The sequence below is a fragment of the Oncorhynchus mykiss genome, chromosome 16, assembly GCF_057628025.1.
Source record: "Oncorhynchus mykiss isolate SJ-2025 chromosome 16, ASM5762802v1, whole genome shotgun sequence".
Taxonomy (NCBI): domain Eukaryota; kingdom Metazoa; phylum Chordata; class Actinopteri; order Salmoniformes; family Salmonidae; genus Oncorhynchus; species Oncorhynchus mykiss.
Window position 1 is genome coordinate 20,705,844 of NC_143037.1, and position 21,615 is coordinate 20,727,458.

Here is a 21,615-nt window from a genome sequence, read left to right on the forward strand (position 1 = left end):
TTATTTGTCACGTGCGCCGAATACAACTAGGGTAGACCTTACAGTCAAATGCTTACTTACATGCTCTAACCAATCAGCCTGGAGGATAAAAGTCAGATGCTGTATTATACATTTCAAAATTGGTAATCAGTATTGGTAGTATGTTTATTGGTCTTACCAAACCCTATTTAATGTAACCTAAGTGTTGTGGGCCATGGCGGCTATCACGTTACTTTAAATAACAATCATATCATCTGCACATTGTCGAACTAATCAAAGATTGCTCACTGTTCAAATGTATGGTTCAGGTCTCCAGGGAGCCAACTAGACCATTTCATATACGTAGGCACAGGCTAAAGTTATGCACATCATATAAAAAGGTTAAACAAAATCTGACAGATTGAAACCAATTGAAATAGTTCACTTTGCAATTTAATGTTATATCTATGTTGTAATACATGTATGTATTTTGGGGGGTTCAGACTATATCCACAACTTTATCTTGAGCCATTATAGGTCAGGGTTGCCTCTAGTTAAAGCACAAGAAAGTAAATAAAATATTAATATTGGCATGAGAATCTTAGAACCAAAACAATGACCATCTTTGTGACAATTGAAATACATCAATAAAATGCCAAACATACAGAATGGTGTATTTAAAATATATATATATATATATATATATATAATTAACCTTTATTTAACTAGGCAAGACAGAATGGCGAATAATGACAAATTATTGGCAGACTATTGATAACATTTATGAATGTGTTCTAGTGCATGAAATTGCAGGAAAAAAAACATTGATTTAAGTTGAGGTTAAAATGCTGTTGCGACCGGTGACCTCCATTGCGTTTCGTGGCTGATAGAGCGACACCACAGGCCTTAAGCAGGGATAGGACCACACTGGCCAGCACCACAGAAATTCCAACCCACCCGCATCACCTGGCAACTTTTCTGTCAATGAGGAGTCAAACACAGAACGTCTAAACATGGATACTCAACTCACATTGAACACACAGCCGTCTAAAACAACATAAAAACATGACAAAACTATCACCAAGCATAAATCACACTCAAACTGACATAGATCTGTGACAGAAACACACTACAGCCTAAGACTCTGTCATGGATGACAAAGTAGGCAACGAGACACATTGAGATATGGTGCAAATATTAGGAGTTTTATTCATTCAAATTGCAAAAAATACAAATTATGCCAGGAGAAGATAAACCAAAAAGTATTAAAATAGACAAATAAACTGAATTGAAATTAAAACAAACTGTGCAGAACCGAATGCAACATAAATAAACTCATGAATCAACTTCAAAAATAAAAGAGTGACAAGAGGGAGTTTTACCTCAATAATATACACTGAGCACACAAAACATTAAGAACACCTGGTCTTTCCATGACACACTGACCAGGTGAAAGCTATGATCCCTTATTAATGTCACTTGTTAAATCCACTTCAATCTGTGTGTAAATGAAGGGGAGACCGGTTAAAGGATTTTAAAGCCTGGAGACAATTCAGACATGGATTGTGTATGTGTGCCATTCAGAGGGTGGATGGGAAAGAAAATATTTAAGTGTCTTTGAACGAGGTATGGTAGTAGGTGCCAGGCGCACCTCTTTGTGTAAAGAACTGCAACGCTGCTGGGTTTTTAACACTCAACCGTTTCCCATGTATCAAGAATGGCCCACCTAAAGAACATTCAGCTAACTTGACAACTGTGGGAAGTATTGGAGTCAACATGGGCCAGCATCCCTGTTGAATGCTTTCGACACCTTGCCGAGTCCATGCCCCGACCAATTGAGGCTGTTGTGAGGGCAAAAGGGGAGGGTGCAACTCACTATTAGGAAGTTGTTCCTAATGTTTGGTGTATCAGTGTATGGCGGTATACTCAGTGTATGGAGCTGTCCATTGTCAGGTAGAAGGTGAGTTTTGCAAGACATATATTTTCAATACACATGATCGTGATATAACGTTTCAGGGCACTGATCAGATTTGAAATACATAGTTATTTTAGCATTAACAGTATCAATGTATGAAAGGTACTTTGGAATGTCGACATGTGAATCAAAAAGTGTTCCTCCGCAGTGAACAGATGGGTTGCACTTCCCAACTCCCCTCCGGAACCATGCTTTAACAACGGAAATCCGGTCGGACCTCCTTCACCAGAACACAGCTGGCTTCCATGCTGCAGACATGGGTCCGGTAACTGAGACAAACGGAGACCAAGAGAAGACATTACCTAGAACTTTCACTGTTTGTTGATAAGGATATTAGTTCAATTATAACGTTAGATGATACCAGTGACTGTTACAATGTAATATAACACGTCGACTCAACATAGAGAAACGATAATAACAAATGTCAAGACTAATTGTGCATTTCTGCAATAAAGTATGGATGGGATATATGAAACCAAAACCAAGTGTCACGTCGTTATTTATATATTTTGTGTATAGCGCAAAGTGATTGTTAACGTGCATACGTAACGATATTTGTTAGGCAGGGGGTTTTACTGTGTGGGCCGCGATGTGGCTGTCAGACTCCTTTCCCGCTTAGTAGTTCGACAGTGTTGTTGTGCATCAACTTTCTCTCTTGGATTCCCCTGAACAGGGTGAAGCTGATGAGATGGGTGCAGGGAGAGAGGGAGCGGCGAAGTGAGACGTTTCACTCTCGCCAAAATCTGTCCAAAATAAGACCAGTGCGTTTCTATGGGCTTATTTTTGACCTAAGCTTACCGCCTTTGGGACAACACCACCCAAAGTTAGGGCGGAGGCATGTGCATCTCATCACTATATACAGATCTCTGGTGCAGGAGCATACAGCGTGGGTGGAGTTGGACACCATATTAGGTGCAACGTTGGCTTGACCTCTCCACCCTCTGACCAATTAACATAACGTAGCAGGAGAAAGAAACGCCTGAGTTGGGTCTTCATCAACCAGAATCATCTGGATTTTAGGCTTCGCCTCTTTAAGCCTGTAGTCACTAAGAAGCCTAATGCCACTGCTGCTGAGTGGGACTGTACTTGGGTAATTCCTGTCCTTGCTGATCGCTGTCTCCAAGGTGGTGTCAAGTAGGGCGTTCTCATTGGTCAGTCTGACTGGTCCTCGGGGTGGTGTCCTGTCCCTCTTCACCACAACCTCTATCTCTGTTTTACAAATATCAACACTTGGCCATTCTTTCTCATCAATGTCTCCTAAATATACAGTTGAAGTCAGAAGTTGACATACACTTAGGTTGGAGTCATTAAAACTCGTTTTTCAACCACTCCACAAATTTCTTGCTAACAAACTATAGTTTTTCCAAGTTGGTTAGGTTAGTACATTTACTTTGTAGATGTAGATCCAATTTTTCAAACAATTGTTTACAGACAGATTATTTAACTTATAATTCACTGTATCACAATTCCAGTGGGTTAGAAGTTAACATACACTAAATTGACTGTGCCTTTAAACAACTTGGAAAATTCCAGAAAATTATGTCATGGTTTTAGAAGCTTCTGATAGGCTATTGACATCATCTGAGTCAATTGGAGGTGTACCTGTGGATGTATTTCAAGGCTTACTTTCAAATTCAGTGCCTCTTTGCTTGACATCATGGGAAAATGAAAATAAATCAGCCAAGACCTCAGAAAAAAATGGTAGATCTCCACAAGTCTGGTTCATCCTTGGGAGCAATTTCCAAACGCCTGAAGGTACCACATTCATCTGTACAAACAATAGTACGCAAGTATAAACACCATGGGACCACGCAGCCATCATACCGCTCAGGAAGGAGACTCGTTCTGTCTCCTAGAGATTAACTTACTTTGGAGTGAAAAGTGAAAATCAATCCCAGAACAACAGCAAAGGACCTGGTGAAGATACTGGAGGAAACAGCTACAAAAGTATCTATACCCACAGTAAAACGAGTCCTATATCGACATAACCTGAAAGGCCGGTCAGCAAGAAAGAAGCCACTTCTTCAAAACCGCCATAAAAAAGCCAGACTACGGTTTGCAACTACACATGGGGACAAAGATCGTACTTTTTGGAGAAATGTCCTCTGGTCTGGTGAAACAAAAATACAACTGTTTGGCCTTAAAGACCATCGTTATGTTTGGAGGAAAAAGGGGGAGGCTTGCAAGCTGAAGAACACCATCCCAGCCGTGAAGAAGCACGGAGGTGGCAGCATCATGTTGTGGGGGTGCTTTGCTGTAGAAGGGGCTGGTACACTTCACAAAATATAAAATTATGTGGATATATAGAAGCAACATCTCAAGACATCAGTCAGGAAGTTAAAGCTTGGTCGCATATGGGTTTTCCAAATGGACAATGACCCCAAGCATACTTCCAAAGTTGTGGCAAAATGCCTAAGGACAACAAAGTCAAGGTATTGGAGTGGCCATCACAAAGCCCTGACCGCAATCCTATAGAAATGTTGTGGGCAGAACTGAAAAAGCGTGTGCGAGCAAGGAGGCCTACAAACCTGACTCAGTTACACCAGCTCTGTCAGGAGGAATGGGCCAAAATTCACCCAACTTATTATGGGAAGATTGTGGAAGACTACCCGAAACGTTTGACCCAAGTTAAACAATTTAAAGGCAATGCTACCAAATACTAATTGAGTGTATGTAAACGTCTGACCCACTGGGAATGTGATGAAATAAATAAATCATTGTCTCTACTATTATTCTGACATTTCACATTCTTAAAATAAAAGTGGTGATCGTAACTGACCTAAGACATGGAATTTTTACTAGGATTAAATGTCAGGAATGGTGAAAAACTGAGTTTAAATGTATTTGGCTAAGGTGTATATAAACCTCCGACTTCAACTGTATAGCCTGCATGAACCATGTGCTCAGTTCATGTGTTCAGGGTATGGTTAGTTTCCTGCTCAGTGCTCACATTCTCTCTCAGCTGTGGGGTGAACAGTTCGACAGAGTAATTCACTGTCCTCAGTAGCATAGTCACTTGACTGCTGCTGCTGCCTTGACCATTGGACTGGAGTTGAAGAACATCAGTGAAGTGAACCAGGTTCCTTAGAGGAGACACAGCAAAGACAGGGGTAGTGTGTGTTCACGTCAGTTCAAGGTGGTGACTTTGTCAAAAGCAAGCACCTCTCCAGTTGGTCCGGGATGTCCACCAGGTGTAGATCCAGACTGTCCAGGAGGTCCACCAGATCCAGGAGGTCCAACCGGTGTTGGAGGTCCAGTGTTACTCAATGTCAAACAGTTGCTTCTCATGACAGACAAGAAACTGTCAATACCTGGTAGAGTTTGAAAGATGAGAGCAATAGAAAAAGAGAGGCACTGAGGTGGGGGGGGAGGACAAAAATTGGTAAACAAGATGAAGACGAGTACACTTTTCAAAGAGTAGTCATTTCAAAGCATAAGGAAAGTACCTCTCCAGGTGTACTCAGGTCACAATTAAGCTAAAGTCAAGAAAGTGAACACAGATGATCTCAGTTATATCCCACACCATAATGCATCGGCCTGGTCATCGTAATTGCGAAACTGGTAGGCTGGGTGAAGGTTTCAACATAGATTGAATCTCAAGTCTTTGGTCACAAGGATAGGTCAACTAAGAGTACAGAATAGTGTTTAGAAACCACAGTTCTCAAATTCATTAACCTACCAACACAATCATCTTTCTTTCACCTTGACAGTTAGTTTGGTTTTTACCATAGGTAATGAATCCAGGGGGACACTGGATAATTTTTTTGCCCGTTTTGAGGACAATACAGTGCCACTGACACGGCCCGCTACCAAAACCTGCGGACTCTCCTTCACTGCAGCCGACGTGAGTAAAACATTTAAACGTGTTAACCCTCGCAAAGGCTGCAGGCCCAGACGGCATCCCAGCCGCGTCCTCAGAGCATGCGCAGACCAGCTGGCTGGTGTGTTTACGGACATATTCAATCAATCCTTATCCCAGTCTGCTGTTCCCACATGCTTCAAGAGGGCCACCATTGTTCCTGTTCCCAAGAAAGCAAAGGTAACTGAGCTAAACGACTACCGCCCCGTAGCACTCACTTCCGTCATCATGAAGTGCTTTGAGAGACTAGTCAAGGACCATATCACCTCCGCCCTACCTGACACCCTGGACCGACTCCAATTTGCTTACCGCCCCAATAGGTCCACAGACGACGCAATCGCAACCACACTGCCCTAACCCATCTGGACAAGAGGAATACCTATGTGAGAATGCTATTCATCAACTACAGCTCAGCATTTAACACCATAGTACCCTCCAAACTCCCCATCAAGCTCGAGACCCTGGGTCTCGACCCCGCCCTGTGCAACTGGGTACTGGACTTCCTGACAGCCCGCCCCCAGGTGGTGAGGGTAGGTAGCAACATCTCCACCCCACTGATCCTCAACACTGGGGCCCCACAAGGGTGCGTTCTGAGCCCTCTCCTGTACTCCCTGTTCACGCACGACTGCGTGGCCATGCACGCCTCCAACTCAATCATCAAGTTTGCGGACGACACTACAGTGGTAGGCTTGATTACCAACAACAACGAGACGGCCTACAGGGAGGAGGTGAGGTCCCTCGGAGTGTGGTATCAGGAAAACAACCTCAGGAGGCTGAAGAAATTCTGCTTGTCACCAAAAGCACTCACAAACTTCTACAGATGCACAATCGAGAGCATCCTGTCGGGCTGTATCACCGCCTGGTACGGCAACTGCTCCGCCCACAATCGTAAGGCTCTCCAGAGGGTAGTGAGGTCTGCACAACGCATCACCGGGGGCAAACTACCTGCCCTCCAGGACACCTACACCACCCGATGTCACAGGAAGGCCATAAAGATCAATTGAGGTACATGTAGCCTAAATCGAGCTCCACAGTGGCAAGTATCCCTGACTGCAGTGTGCAGTTTTTTTTGTCCAACTGAGGTTTGAGTCACACACTGAATACAAATACACAGTTCGTACAAGGCACATGTTGAATACAAACTCATTTTATTTTTGAAGCTCATAAAAAATATTATATAAAGTGGTACCAGCACGTGTAAACACTTTTTTCTTCATGCTATTTTTAAGACAAGCTACTGATATTGTTGCAGTGAACAACAAACGTGTTATGTATGTCATGTACTGTTAAAATTGTGTTGATAAATGTTAGAACTGTGTAATTATATTATTTAATTGAGCATATATATACATACATACATACACACACACTTACTACCTATGCTGATTTATAATGCTATTTACTTTCCTCATGAGAATGGAAACAGACTATACCATATAGACAGTTATACCAGCTCCAGTAAAGAGACCAGAGACTCGGGTGACTGCTACGTCATCTTTACTAAACAACACAATTAACAATTGAAACAATTAACACAGCAGACAAAAACAAGGTTTGACCACTCCTCAAAAATAGCTTCACTCCTGCTCCTCAAAAGAGGCAAAGACGGTCAGTTCCTTGAGGAGAATATTTTCCTATTCATCCAGGCCATCATACAACCGTAGTTATTTAAGGGTTGTAAATGCGGTCTTCCCCGTCCATCCCAATTACACTAGGGAGGGAAACGGTGCCTTTAAATGTTTGGCGTTCGCACCACCTTGCTGCCACTAGGGTGTCCCTTAGGAGAAAATCTGCTTCCTCAAAGAAAAAGGAAGAATAAATATTAAGAGTAGTGCCTCATTGGGTGATCAAGACAAACTACACCGCACTTTCACAATACCACCATGCAAACAAAAGCCACTATTACTAAAGGGATTTTCAGTGACATGTATAAATACTCAACAAGACATCACAACTAGTATATCTTGCCATGCATTAAGCCTTCAGCATTACACACAGTAGACTACATACCCAGTTCACAGCTCCCAGTTCGCCGGGCATTTCATTTTTAGTATGGTCTAGAAAGAAAATAGATTGTGGTCATTAAGTAATGTAAGGGAACCTCTAGGGATGTTTGTACAAGAATGCACCTTCCTTTAGCTAATGGCCTACACAGTACCTGCTCTTGCGAAGCTGGATGCTGATGTGACATGCTGTGACTTCTTGGGGGGAGTCATCTACATCATCCTAAAACATATTGGTCTTTAAACATTGGTTTCAGACTATGCCACTCATCATATGACTCCACCTACCTGTAGTGTGCTTTGTTTTTGCCGCCGTTTTCAATTTTTCAACCTGTCTTCTTCAGACCTTAACGAGTGAATGACATACATTACATACAGTTGAATTTTGAAGTTTACATACATCTTAGCCAAAAACATTTAAACTCAGTTTTTCCACAATTCCTGACATTTAATCGTAGTAATGTCAGAATAAAAGAGGGAATTATTTATTTAAGCTTTCATTTCTTTCATCACATTCCCAGGTGGGTCAGAAGTTTACATACACTCAATAAGTATTTGGTAGCATTGCCTTTAAATTGTTTAGCTTGGGTCAAACGTCTCGAGTATCCTTCCACAATAAGTTGGGTGAATTTTGGCCCATTCCTCCTGACAGAGCTGGTGTAACTGAGTCAGGTTTGTAGGCCTCCTTGCTCGCCCATGCTTTTTCAGTTCTGCCCACACATTTTCTATAGTATTGAGGTCAGGGCTTTGTTATGGCCACTCCAATACCATGACTATGTTGTGCTTAAGCCATTTTGCCATAACTTTGGAAGTATGTTTGGGGTCATTGTCCATTTGCGACCAAGCTTTAACTTCCTGACTGATGTCTTGAGATGTTGCTTCAATATATCCACATAATTTCCCCTCCTCATGATGCCATCTATTTTGTGAAGTGCACCAGCCCCTCCTGCAGCAAAGCACCCCCACAACATGATGCTGCCACCCCCGCAAGCCTCCCACTTTTTCCTCCAAACATAACAATGGTCATTGTGGCCAAACAGTTCTATTTGTGTTTCATCAGACCAGAGGACATTTCTCCAAAAAGTACGATCTTTTTTGCAAAAAACTATTTATCAAGCAAGAATTTTGCTAGGACTATCTGGGATTGGTCTGAGTGGGTAGGGAAAAACTGAAAACAAGATGTTATTGGCAGAGGGGTTTGGAACTCTTTATTGGTCTATTAACCAATTTACTGCATAGTGATGTCACCATGGAAAGCCCAAAACTCCCACCCATGCAATCCTGCTGACGAGAATGTCCTGTGTATACTGTATTTTCAACCAACAACTATCAGGAAAAAAAACCACTTCATATTTTTTTCACACTTTTACAGTGTTAGTTTCATCAGCTGTTCTTTTGATCAACATGATACAAAAAACACAGAAAAATCCACATTTTGTCTGCACTGCGCCTTTAAAAATAAAAGGAAGTAGTGCACACAGAGAGATTAGTGTGATGACAAGGAAAGGCTTACACTTAAGACAAACGCATACATATTATTTCACAATTCTTACCCAAACATTGTCCAATTGCGTCAACCATGAACCCAGGTTGGCACTGACAGATGTAGTTGCCGATGCAAATGTTCTCCACAGATGGAGCTGTGACACTCATCGATATGATACATATGGCTGAAAGACAATGTATGTGTCAGCCAAAATCACAGGAGGTTGGTGGCACCTTAATTGAGGAGGACGGGCTCGTGGTAATGGCTGGAGTGGAATGGTACCAAATACATTATTATGAGCCGTTCTCAGAAGCCTCCACTGGTCAAAATACATTAAATCTTCAATGATGCTCAAAAGCTATTTTCCTGGTTCGATGTGTTCCATAAATCTTATCACATTTTTATTGGGCACATACGCATATATAAGACCAGCATCATGACAGATAAGTTGTAGAGAAGCACATTCTGAAACTGTTCTGAAACACATTCTGAAACAAACAAAACATTAAGAACACCTGCTCTTTCCATGACAGACTGACTAGGTGAATCCAATTGAAAGCTATGATCAGTTATTGAGGTCACTTGTTAAATCCACTTCAAATTAGTGTAGATGAAGGGGAGGAGACAGGGGCCTTGAGACGATTGAGACATGGATTGTGTATGTGTGCCATTCAAAGGGTGAATGGGCAAGACAAAAGATGGAAGTGTCTTTGAACAGGGTATAGTAGTAAGTGTCAGGTGCACCAGTTTGAGTGTGTCAAGATTTGCAATGCTGCCGAGTGACCAAAACATTAAGAACATTTTCGTATTATTGAGTTGACCTCCCTTTTGCCTTCAGAACAGCTTCAATTTGTCGGGGCAAGATCGTACCACAGGGATGCTGCCCCGTGTCGACTCCAATGCTTCCCACAGTTATGTCAAGTTGACTGGATGTCCTTTGGGTGGTGGATCATTCTTGATACACAGGAAACTGTTGAGCATGAAAACCCATCAGCGTTGAAGTTCTTGACACACTCAACCCGGTGCACCTGGCACCCACTACCATTCCTCGTTCAAAGGCACTTAAATCTTTTGTCTTGCCCATTCACCCTCTGGATGGCACACACACACACTACAGGTCTCAAAGGTTTAAACATCCTTCTTTAAGCTGTCTGCTCCCCTTCATCTACACTGATTGAAGGGGATTTAACAAGTGACATTAACAAGGGATCATAGCTTTCACCTGGATTTACCTGGTCAGTCTGTCATCGAACGAGCATGTTTTGTACACTATGTATACACACACACACTGTACAAACAGTGCCTCCAGAAACTAGTCACAACCTGTGCTTTTTTGGTTGTATTAAAGCTTCTTTCTTACTCAGAAAGACTCACAGCTGTAATCACTGCCAAAGGTGATTCTAACATGTATTGACTCAAGTCAAGTCAAAGTAAATAAGATATTCCTGTATTTAATTTTCAATACATTTGCAACATTTTCTAACCCCCCCCCCCCCCCCCCCCCCCCCCCCCATGCTTGGATCCCATGCTGTCTTGATAGTACAAACCTGCTGTCCAAACCAAGGCATTAGTTATTAAGCTACTCAGTGAGCTCACGCCTGGAAGAAAGCGCAGGGTTCAAGTGCAAGAAGTTTTCTGAGTTGATGTGTGATCAACTATTGCATGTTCTCACACACTCTCTGTTAATATTTATCATTTGATCCATTCTTGTGTTTCCTCACCTTTCGCAATCATCCTGTTCATTTGTGACGATATGTACAGTATTTCAGTTAACAGCAGAATGCATAGCTACAGCTAATCAGTTGCTCTATCAACATTAGGGGAACAGAGATAACGGGTTAAAGCCATCCATTCACAAAACAAAAATAACTGATACACATGAGCTTTTGAGCATAACCCCAATTACAAAATCATAAATCATAAGCTTAAAAAAGATCCAGCAATACTATATTTCCCAACGAAAATAGCATTTGAGTGACTAAAACATCACCCATAATACCCCCCCACCTAGATTCAAATGCTCAGAATTGACCTTTTCTCTCATTTCCAACTATCAGTAAGGCTGAAGGACCAGTCTGAGTGGGTGGGGAGCTCACCTTGATTGACGGCAACTTGGATGCAATGCTGCAGTGAGATCATCTCAATGTGCTGATACACGAAGCTCAAACAAGATTCCAATCCTGTCATACATCACACCATGGCTTCACAAATTATTTGTCTATCCAACTGTTTGGTTTTTGTAACCGCATCGATATAGACAACATCCTGTCTCAGTTCATGTTGGACAAGTTCAGTTGAAACTGGTCGGAAAAAGCCTGGGTTGACTTCATCAATTACATTTGCTGACTGCCAGACCATGTACATAAACCATGCCTTGCCATGATGTCAATAATTATGTATACATCGTTTGGAATGTCTCTTCTGTTGCAGTTCATAGCAGCACTGACATGACAACTGAGTCAGTGTTCCAAACAGAATTCCTTCCCCCATGCTGGCCAGTAACTAGCCAACACCAGATACAGGTGAAAGTGAAAACCTAGAAGTATATTTGCCACAGATAAATAGGGGAAACCTATAACACCCTGCAGTCAAATTTTGACACCAGTAGTCTAGCTAGCTAGGTAAACCACGTCCCTCTGCGAACACGTCTTCTGCAATGATGGTTACAAGGCAGTACTTTTTTAAATAGGGTATGAGAATAAGACGTTACTATTGGTGTATTAAAATGAGCGAATAAATGTGGATGTTTCACCGATCCCCAATAAGCAAACAGTATCTGGATTCCTGAATTCAAGATTTTGACATAAAGGAGGAAGCAAGTCAATTTATGATCTAACTTTATCAATGTACCAGCGACAGTCATTTGTCATACTCTGATAGGGTTTAATCCAAGTCATCCAATTGGATGATAAACACCATTTTAACTGTTCAGGACCTTTAAAATATGTTTTTCATTCTCTGACATTCTAACCAAAACAGAAACTCAGCCTGGACCGTCGGTTCTTCACCTACCCGTTTCAGGAAAGCCAGGTTTTAGGAAGCTGCAGCTGATGGACTTGATGAGCTTTACTACACAGCACTCTAATTTGAGCTTTCCTACTTAGGAAGCCTGAAATATTGAAGAGGTTGCTGTTTAACGCATGTTTTGTTCTCCTCGTTTCATGTTCTCACACAATCTGCCTGATGCACTTGAACCGGTCTCCAGGCCACATAACAGTATGAATGTAATGTAGGTATGCATGTGCAGTTTGTCCCTTTCTACGTGTCCAGTATACACAGTGAGCGTAAAGGTGTGTGTTCAGTCTTTCATGAACAAACATCTACGTCCTTCCTTTGATTACAACAGAGTTGCTATTTAAACCTGTACAATAATACTATATGGTAAACTCGTCTACGTACAATTGAACAGTGATAAAAGTAAATTGACATTGATGGGAATTGAGAACAATCAATAATATCAAAATACATTTATATATTTCATGAAATCATGTTTATCAATTGACTGAGGTTGAAACTGAAACATCATATTTACATTTTCCAACAGTTTGTTCACAGTCTAAATAGTTATTTTACAGTAAATTGACATAGGGTGGGATTATATACAAAACACAGGAAATAGATTTTAGAAATCCCTGCTGTCTAAATTGAGGTGCTTTAGAGGTTAAAATGCTGTTCTGGTCGGCTCCCTCCATTGCGCTTTTTGCTGACAAAGCGACACCACAGGGTCATGAGCAGGGATAGGACCACACAAGCCAGCGCCACGGAAGCGCCCGCCCACATCACCAACTGTCTGCATTTCTGTCAATGTCAATGCGGAATAACAATAATCAAATATAGACCATACTACTGCCCCAAGGAAGGTATGCTTGGGGTGTGAGTTTGAAGGCAAAAACACCTTCTCACAGATCTAAGAACCTTTTCCCTCTTAGCAGTTCTACGGTGTTGTTGTGTATCACCTTATTCTCTTGGATTCCCCTGAGCAGGGCAAAGCTGCTGAGATGGGTGCAGGAGCACACAGTGTGGGTGGAGTTGGACATCACGGAGGCGCAGCCCTGGATTGACCAAGCCCCCTCACCATCCTCTGACCAATAAACACAGGTGGTATTCGCATCACTGGACTGGGGCACAGAGGAGATGAGACTCATATCATTTTATGAACAGCTAAGGTCTACTGCGTGCATATCTGTTAAACAAATGTTATTTTTAAATGTCTAATAAAACCTGTTTTAAAGGGATAGTTTACTTTATTTTGAAGTTAAATCCAGAATAATCTGGCTAGCATTTTTGTATCCGTTAGTGGTGCATTCAAAAGCATGGGGACGTAGACCACGCCGAGCTTTTTCCCCATGATTTTGAACACATCGCTAATGGATACAATCCAATTTCCACTAGCACTGCAACATTCCTCAAAAATTGTAGCTAGGAGATTTTAAACACTGCTAAATAACCAGCTAAACAAAAATGAAAAACCTGTTTGGAGCAAAACAATCACAGTCTAGGGAAGTCAAAGACAAGCGAAAGAAGTGAACTATCACTGTAACTGACAGTCAGCCTTTTAGAGAAACACAGTTGTTACCTTCAAGTGATTGAAGGTGAGAATGATCGGTTCAGACAGGTTTGTTGTGTTGGGGTTGCTAACAGATACAGTCACCACTCTGGAGGAGAGCTGCTCGGAGCTGTTGGTCAAAGTCTGCAGACTCTTGTAGCTGAGCAAAATGGCAAACGCAAAACCTGCAAACATCATAACACAAAATCAATCCACTTAAAACGTACAGAAACAAACAATATAAAACAAAAACAATTCACAAATCATCAAGTATACAAACCCATCAACCTAAAAGAAAACACACACGGTACACAACATATGCAGTATAATAAGCCCTGCACAAAACACAAAAGCCTCCACACAAATCCTACAAGATATAAAATATAGAAACGTATAGAAATGTCAGTAAATACTTGTCACTCAGAAACTCCCAATTACTTTGTTTTTTTAAAGAAGGCTAATGCCACTGCAGCTGAGTGGGAGTGTACCTGGGAAATTCGTGTCATCTCCGATCGCCGTCTCCCAGGTGGTGTCAAGTTGGATGTTTTCATTTGTCAGTCTGACTGGTCCTCGGGGTGGTGTCCTGTCCCTCCTCACCACAACTTCTACCTCTGGTTTTCAACATAGGGACAAAAATCTATACTAAGTAGAAATCCCCATTATTGAAAGAACAAGTGGTCACTTAGTGGTCAATGTAAGGTTAAGTTGTGGTACCGCTGATGTTAAAGTGATGACTAAATGCGGTTTCAGTATAAGTGTTACCTGTATGGCTTGTATTTATCCTGCTCACATTTTCTCTCAGCTGTGGAGCAATCAGTCTGATAGAGTTTTCTACTGTCCTCAGTAGCGTAGTCACTTTCCCGCTGTTACCCCCTTGACCATTGGACTGGAGTTGAAGAACATCAGTGACATTGGCCAGTACCTTTAGAAAAGACAGACAACAGAGACGTGATGTAACGTGTATGTGTGTGTGCGTGCTTGTGTGTAGCTCAGGGAGGCAACATACTGTCAAAAGCGCCTCTCCAGTCTTTTCTGTAGCTCCAGCCAACCCAGAGGAGTTAATCAACACCAAACAGTTGTTTCTCAGGAGAGACAAGAGGCTGTCAAAACCTGGTAGAGTCTGAGAGAGACAGAAAGTACACAGAAAGAGAGAAATATAAATGAGAAGAATATGGTGAATAATCAAGATGAAGAGAAGCACTTGAGAAAATAATAATTTAATAAGGGGAAGAATTTACCTGTTCAGGTGTACTCTGAGTTGCAAAAGGGTCACAATTCAGCTCTAAAAGGAAAACCATGAATGCAGATGACCTCAGATCGTACAAATACAACACAATACATCAGGCCGGTCATCGCGATTGTGAAAATGGTAACTGGGTGGAGGTTTCAACAGATGGCCTCAAGATCAGTGGTCACAAGCGAAGACAACTGAGGTCAGTAGAAAATGAAAAGGTAGAACAAGCATTTCTCTCACCTTGACACTTAGATTGGTTGTTGCCGTAGGTAGTGAATCCAGGGGGACAATGACACCTGTAGCTGCCCTCCAGATTCCAGCAGGTTCCATTCTCGCCACAGGGGTATTTGTTGCCAGCCCCTATACACTCATTTACGTCTGTGTGAGAGTGAGTGAGTGAGTGAGTGTGTGAGAGTGAGAGTGTGTGTGTGAGAGAGAGAGAGAGAGAGAGAGAGAGAGAGTGTGAGTGAGTGAGTGAGTGAGTGAGAGAAAGTGGGAGAATAAGAAAGACGATGACGACATGGATGTGTCGGACAGTGACCTAACAGAGTGATACTAAAGACAAAACACAATGTGGATAAGACGTTTCAAATAATTCTGGTCAATGCATTTAGTTTTGCGGTACTGTGAGGTAGTCATAGTAAAGTGACTACCTCACCGGTACCACACCTTAACCTTACACAGAACACATCGACCCAAGGAGAATGGGGTTTCTCTCACCTACACACATAGAACTTATATCTCCTTCCTGATGGAATCCCTGGAGACAACTGCACCAGTAGCTTCCCTTCCTATTGTGACAGGTTCCCCACTCCCCACAAATATGTCTGTCCTCACCACACTCATCAATGTCTGAAAGTAGAAGAGATTAGTGGGGGGGAAAGTGGTGGGGAGAGAGATGATGATGGTGTATGTGATGAAAATGGGAGTAACAAAAAAATACAACATTGCAATTGTCTGTATATACAATGCATTTGGAAAGTATTCAGACCCCTTGAAACCCCCCCCCCCCCCCCCCCCAAAAAAAAAATACGTTACAGCCTTATTCTAAAATAGATGAAATTAAATCTACACAGTACCCCATAATGACAAAGTGAAAACAAAAAACAGAAATATTATTTACATAAGTATTCAGAACCTTTGCTATGAGACTCAAAATTGAGCTCAGGGGCATCCTGTTTCATTGATTGACCTTGAGATGTTTCTACAACTTGATTGGAGTCCACCTGTGGTAAATTCAATTGATTGAACATGATTTGGAAAGGCACACACCTGTCTATATAAGGTCCCACAGTTGGCGGTGCATGTCAGAGCAAAAACCAAGCCATGAGGGCAAAGGAATTGTCTGTAGAGCTCCGAGACAGGATTGTGTTGAGGCACAGATCTGGGGAAGGGTACCAAAAATATTTCTGCAGCATTGAAGGTCTCCAAGAACACAGTGGCCTCCATCATTCTTAAATGGATGAAGTTTGAACCACCAAGACTCTTATTAGAGCTGGTCACCCAGCCAAACTGAGCAATCAGGGGAGAAGGGCCTTGGTCAGGGAGGTGACCAAGAACACGATGGTCACTCTGACAGCGCTCCAGAGTACCTCTGTGGAGATGGGAGAACCTTCCAGAAGGACAACCATCTCTGCAGCATTCCACCAATCAGGCCTTTATGGTAGAGTAGCCAGGGGGTAGCCACTCCTCGGTAAAATGCACATGACAGCCCGCTTGGAGTTTGCCAAAAAGGCACCTAAAGGACTTTCAAGACCCCAAGAAACAAAATTCTCTGGTCTGATGAAACCAAGATTCAACTCTTCGGCCTGAATGCCAATCGTCACGTCTGGAGGAAACCTGGCACCATCCCTACGGTGAAGCATGGTGGTGTGTGATAAACAAATTACAAGATTATGTTTAATACTGTTTATGCATCAAATGGTTGTTTTATGCAATAAAATAGGTTTCTATTAGTACTTTCTCATGTGTCTGTGTGAACTAAGAAAACCCTCTGATGCTTAAAACGCTGATCATTTATTTATGAATGGTTTGGTGATATGCATTTCATAGAATGAGTTGGTGTTCGTACCAGGGAGAGATGGCTTGGGTATGGATAATAATGAGAGGAACCTTTTCTTAGGGGTCAAACTCTGGTTTCTATACAATAACAACAGTCTTCACAGCAAATGCTATCTGGCTGGGGGATACTCCTTTCTCATATATCAAGTCTCACCGTTTGACCCATTCCACACATCTGTTTGTCATGTAGACTAAGAGGATGTATCTTGCTATAAAATATATTTGTATGTCAGAGATCTCGGCACATCACTCAAGAGTGTTGGGTCTCCTCACTCATTATTGATTAGAATTTCCACGACAGCGGGGATGTTTTTTAGAGGCAGGGACTGGGAGACCAGTCAAGATGAACAGAGCAAAGTAGAGAGAGATCCTTGATAAAAGCCTGCTCCAGAGCACTCAGGACCTCAGACTGGGTCTAAGGTTCACATTCCAACAGGACAACGACCCTAAGCACACAGCCAAGACAATGCAGGAGTGGCTTCGGGACAAGTCTCCGAATAAGCTAGAGTGGCTCAGCCAGAGCCCGGACTTGAACCCTATCGAACATCTCTGGAGAAACCTCAAAATAACAGTGGAGCGGCGTTCCCCATCCAACCTGACAGAGCTTGAGAGGATCTGCAGAGAAGAATGGGAGAAACTTCCAAAATGCAGGTGTGCCAAGTTTGTAGCGTAATACCCAAGAAGACTTTTATCGCTGCTTATGTAAATTGGATATGTACTGTTCTTTAAATGTATATATAAATTTGCTAAAAAAAAATGTTTTTGCTTTATCATTATTGGGTATTGGGTGTAGATTGAGGGGGAAAACTATTTAATTTGCTAATTAATTGAAAATGAAATACTTCTTATTTACTTAAGTATTTACACCTCAGTCAATAATTTGTAGAGTCCCCTTTGGCAGCGATTACAGCTGTGAGTCTTTCTGGGTAAGTCTAAGAAACTTCCACACCTGGATTGAGCAACATTTGCCCATTATTCTTTTCAAAATTCTTCAAGCTCTGTCAAATTGGTTGTTGATCATTACTAGACAACTATTTTCAGGCCTTGCCATATATTTTCAAGTAGATTTAAGCCAAAACTGTCTTGGCCACTTAGGAACATTCACCATCGTCTTGGAAAACAACTCCAGTGTAGATTTGCCTTGTGTTTCAGGTTACTGTCCTGCTGAAAGGTTCATTAATTTCCCAGTGTCTGGTGGAAAGCAGACAACCAGGTTTCCCCCCAGGATTTGACTTAGCTTAATTCCATTCAGTTGATTTTATTCGTACCCATCTACCAATAGGTGGCCTTCTTTGTGAGGCATTGGAAAATCTCCCTGGACATGGTTGTTGAATCTGTTTGATTTCACTGCTCAACTGAGGGACCTTACAGATAATTGTATATATGGGGTAGAGAGATGAGGTAGTCATTCAAAAATCATGTTAAACACTATTATTACACAGAGTCAGTCCATGCAAATTATTATGTGACTTGTTAAGCCCATTTCGGATTGCCATAACAAAGGGGTTGAATACTTACAGACTTGTGACATTTCAGCTTTCATTTTTTCTTAATTTGTAAAAAATTCAAAAACATAATTCCACTTTGACATTATGGGGTATTGTCTGTAGGCCAGTGACAAAAACAACTCCAAATTGAATCCATTTTAAAATCAGGCTGTAACAACAAAATGTGGAAAACGTAAAGGGGTGTGAATACTTTTGAAAAGCAGAGGATGTTGTTCAGTAACAGAATGATTACAAGGGATATTTAGGAATAGTTGATTAAGACCGAATTCCTTCATCCAAAAGAGGATATGACTCACCAACTAAGCACTAACGCAATAGATAGATTTGTAAAATTCCTGAGGTTTCTTATATGTCTTAGATATCGGACAGATAGTAAAAAAATTAAATCATAAATGTTTTGAACTGTCTGTTTTAGACTTTTAGAGGTTAACAAGTAATACAATAAAAATCTTTAAAAAGTTAGGGTCAAAATTATTGACACCCCTCTTATCAGTACCTTTCAGTACCTCACCTTGTGAGGATAGCAGCATTTTAGGGATCTTAGACCATTCCTCCATACAGAATCCTTCCAGATACTTGATATATCTTTTAACTGCACGTATGGACTGCCCTCTTCAATTTAAACCACAAGTTTTCAATGGGTTAGAAATGTTTCTTTTGTGGACAATAAACACATTTCTTTGTGGATTTTGATTTGTGCTTTAAGTTATTGTTTTGCTGGAAGATCCACTTGCAGCCAAGTTTCAGCCTCCTAGCGGAGGCAACCAGGTTTTTGGCCAATAAATTAACAAGGGCTCTAGGACCAGTGGAAGCAAAATAGCCCCATAACATCAAAGATCCACCACCATATTTTAGAGTAGGTAAAAGGGGTTCTTCTCTGCTAATGCATTGTCCTTTCCATGCCAAAACCGCCACTGTAGTGCAAGTCCACTGGTCCTGGGGCCCTTGTTAAGGTCAACGGCATCATGAACTATACCCAGTACCAAGTCATTTAACCAAAAAACGGGTTGCCTCTGTCAGGAGGATGAAACTTGGGTGGATCTTCCACCAAGACAATAAACCCCAAGCACACATCAAAATCCAAAGAAATGGCTAATTGGCCAAAAATATATATTTTTTGGAATAGCCATCCATAGTCTCTGGACTTGAAAACCTGTGGTTGGAATTGAAGAGAGCAGTCCATAAGCGTAGACTGAAGGATCGAGAAGGATTCTGTATGGAGGAATGGAGGAAACATTTTAGAAAAAGACTGTGCCGTTATCCTGGCAAGGTGAGGTATTGAAAACTGGTGCGTCAATATTTACCCCTACCTTTGAGGAAAAAAGTATTACTTGTTTAACAAAATCTCCTCTGAGAAATTGTACAAGTTTAAAATCACATAATTTCCCAACATTTCTGAGCATACAATATAGCTCAGTATTTGAATTCCGTATTTATTTTTTGCTAAATCTTTATCAAGGGTGTCAATCATTTCAGACCCTACTGTATGCTACAACATTATCATAATTGTAAAACTGACAGACAGTGGTAGCTTTTAATTATCCCGTTTTATTCATATTAGTGGTAAGGAATTAAAGCTATTATTATTAGTTATTAATAACATCTTAAAAACACAGTATTGACCTGTACATCCTCCATCTGCGGAGGTGAAATAAGCGATCCTAGATTCGAACCCAGGATGACACTGACAGTGGTAGCTACCAAGGGTGTTGAAGCAAGTAGAATGGTTCCCACAGATGGAGGGATCTTCCACACACTCATCTGTATCTACAGAACACCAAGTAAGTATCTGAGGTTAGGACAGATGTTAGGTATTAATCAGTTAGTTGGTTGGCTTGAAATGAGTGAGAATAGAGAATAGTTTCAGCTAATGAACAGTGAATGCATTATTTTGGACATCATCATTCTCACTCTAACCTCTTGGTAAGTCTGAATTCTAAACTTCTTATCCTAGATGTGAACCTGTAAAAAGGCACCTGTTAAATTCAAACAGATAGAGATGAAAGAAACAATACCCTGCTGTCTACACTTGCCATTCAAATGCAGTGATCTTTTCATCACAAGGGTAAATCAGTTGATCTTACCAGAACAGCCACTTCCAATCTTAGAAATCGTATACCCTGTTTGACAGAGTGGAGGATATATCCCTTCCAAAGGTAGGGCCAGGTAGAGACCTGTAGGGGGAAAAAAAGAGAAGAAATATCAGACATAAACAAATGATGCCTCTATATACATGCAAGCATATCCTTTAGACCAGTGCAGTCATGCCATTGGGTAGCGTCAAATTACAAACAAACAGATATTCTCTCAATCTCTGAGACGCCCTCATCTTTATTTCAGGCAACAACAACAAACTCGTACAGTTGAAAGGCCCTCCAGTACCATGGAGAAATGAGCTAACTCACCAAGAATCCAGAAGCATAAATTCACTCCCATTACAAAGGCAGTTTGTCGTTTGTCAATTAACTGTGCGGGCCGTGTAACTGACAGAGTCGTACTTCAACACGGTCACGTTATTCTCTCTGCAAATGTCTCCCTTTTGTTACTTTTCTCAACACTGTCATCTGAAGAGATTTCATCTTGAAGTAGAAAATGGAAGTCACGATATCAGTTCTTCTCATCGTCATCTCCACCTCCTCTATCAGTGATGGGGAAAGAGATAAACGGGTATAAAAAAAAATCCAGTCAAAGACATCACAAACATTAAGAGCTTTAGCGTGTCACCCTACTTAAAGAATACAAAATCAGCCACTTTAAAATATGCATTCTTCCCTCTCATTTCCCCCCTAAATAAAACAAAAAACACAACTTGCAAAACTATGCATCATCCCAAACCATGTTGTGTAATCAGAATGACACATTCAATAAACAAAAACAGAATTTCTCAGTACTGGCTAAAACGCACGTCACACAAGATGGTGAGCGATAATGAAGATTCCGGTACATAGCTGTCTAAATACTTGCAATTCAATGCCTCTCCGCCCC

At 41.4% G+C, this 21,615-nt stretch overlaps 1 protein-coding gene across 5 annotated transcripts; it reads right to left on the reverse strand.

Annotated features, from left to right (window-relative positions):
- Positions 1-12,748: 12,748 nt before the first annotated feature.
- On the reverse strand, positions 12,749-21,557 carry LOC110491609 (adhesion G protein-coupled receptor E5). Of its 5 annotated transcripts, none has more exons than XR_016487172.1 (12): positions 21,036-21,468; positions 20,715-20,804; positions 20,254-20,397; positions 15,782-15,913; positions 15,302-15,439; positions 15,066-15,109; positions 14,834-14,947; positions 14,618-14,749; positions 14,316-14,438; positions 13,858-14,012; positions 13,238-13,399; positions 12,749-13,079 (listed from the first exon to the last, which is right to left on the reverse strand). XR_016487172.1 is itself a non-coding variant. In XM_036946481.2 (12 exons), the coding sequence occupies exons 1-12, from the start codon at positions 21,064-21,066 to the stop codon at positions 12,936-12,938; spliced, it is 1,437 nt and encodes a 478-aa protein (XP_036802376.1). In that variant the 5' UTR covers positions 21,067-21,557; the 3' UTR covers positions 12,749-12,935. The 5 variants fall into 5 exon arrangements, 3 of the variants coding, with proteins under 3 accessions (XP_036802376.1, XP_021420853.2, XP_090058335.1); XM_036946481.2 differs by having other exon boundaries at positions 14,590-14,749; positions 21,036-21,557; XR_016487171.1 differs by having other exon boundaries at positions 14,618-14,947.
- Between the last annotated feature and the right edge of the window lie 58 nt (positions 21,558-21,615).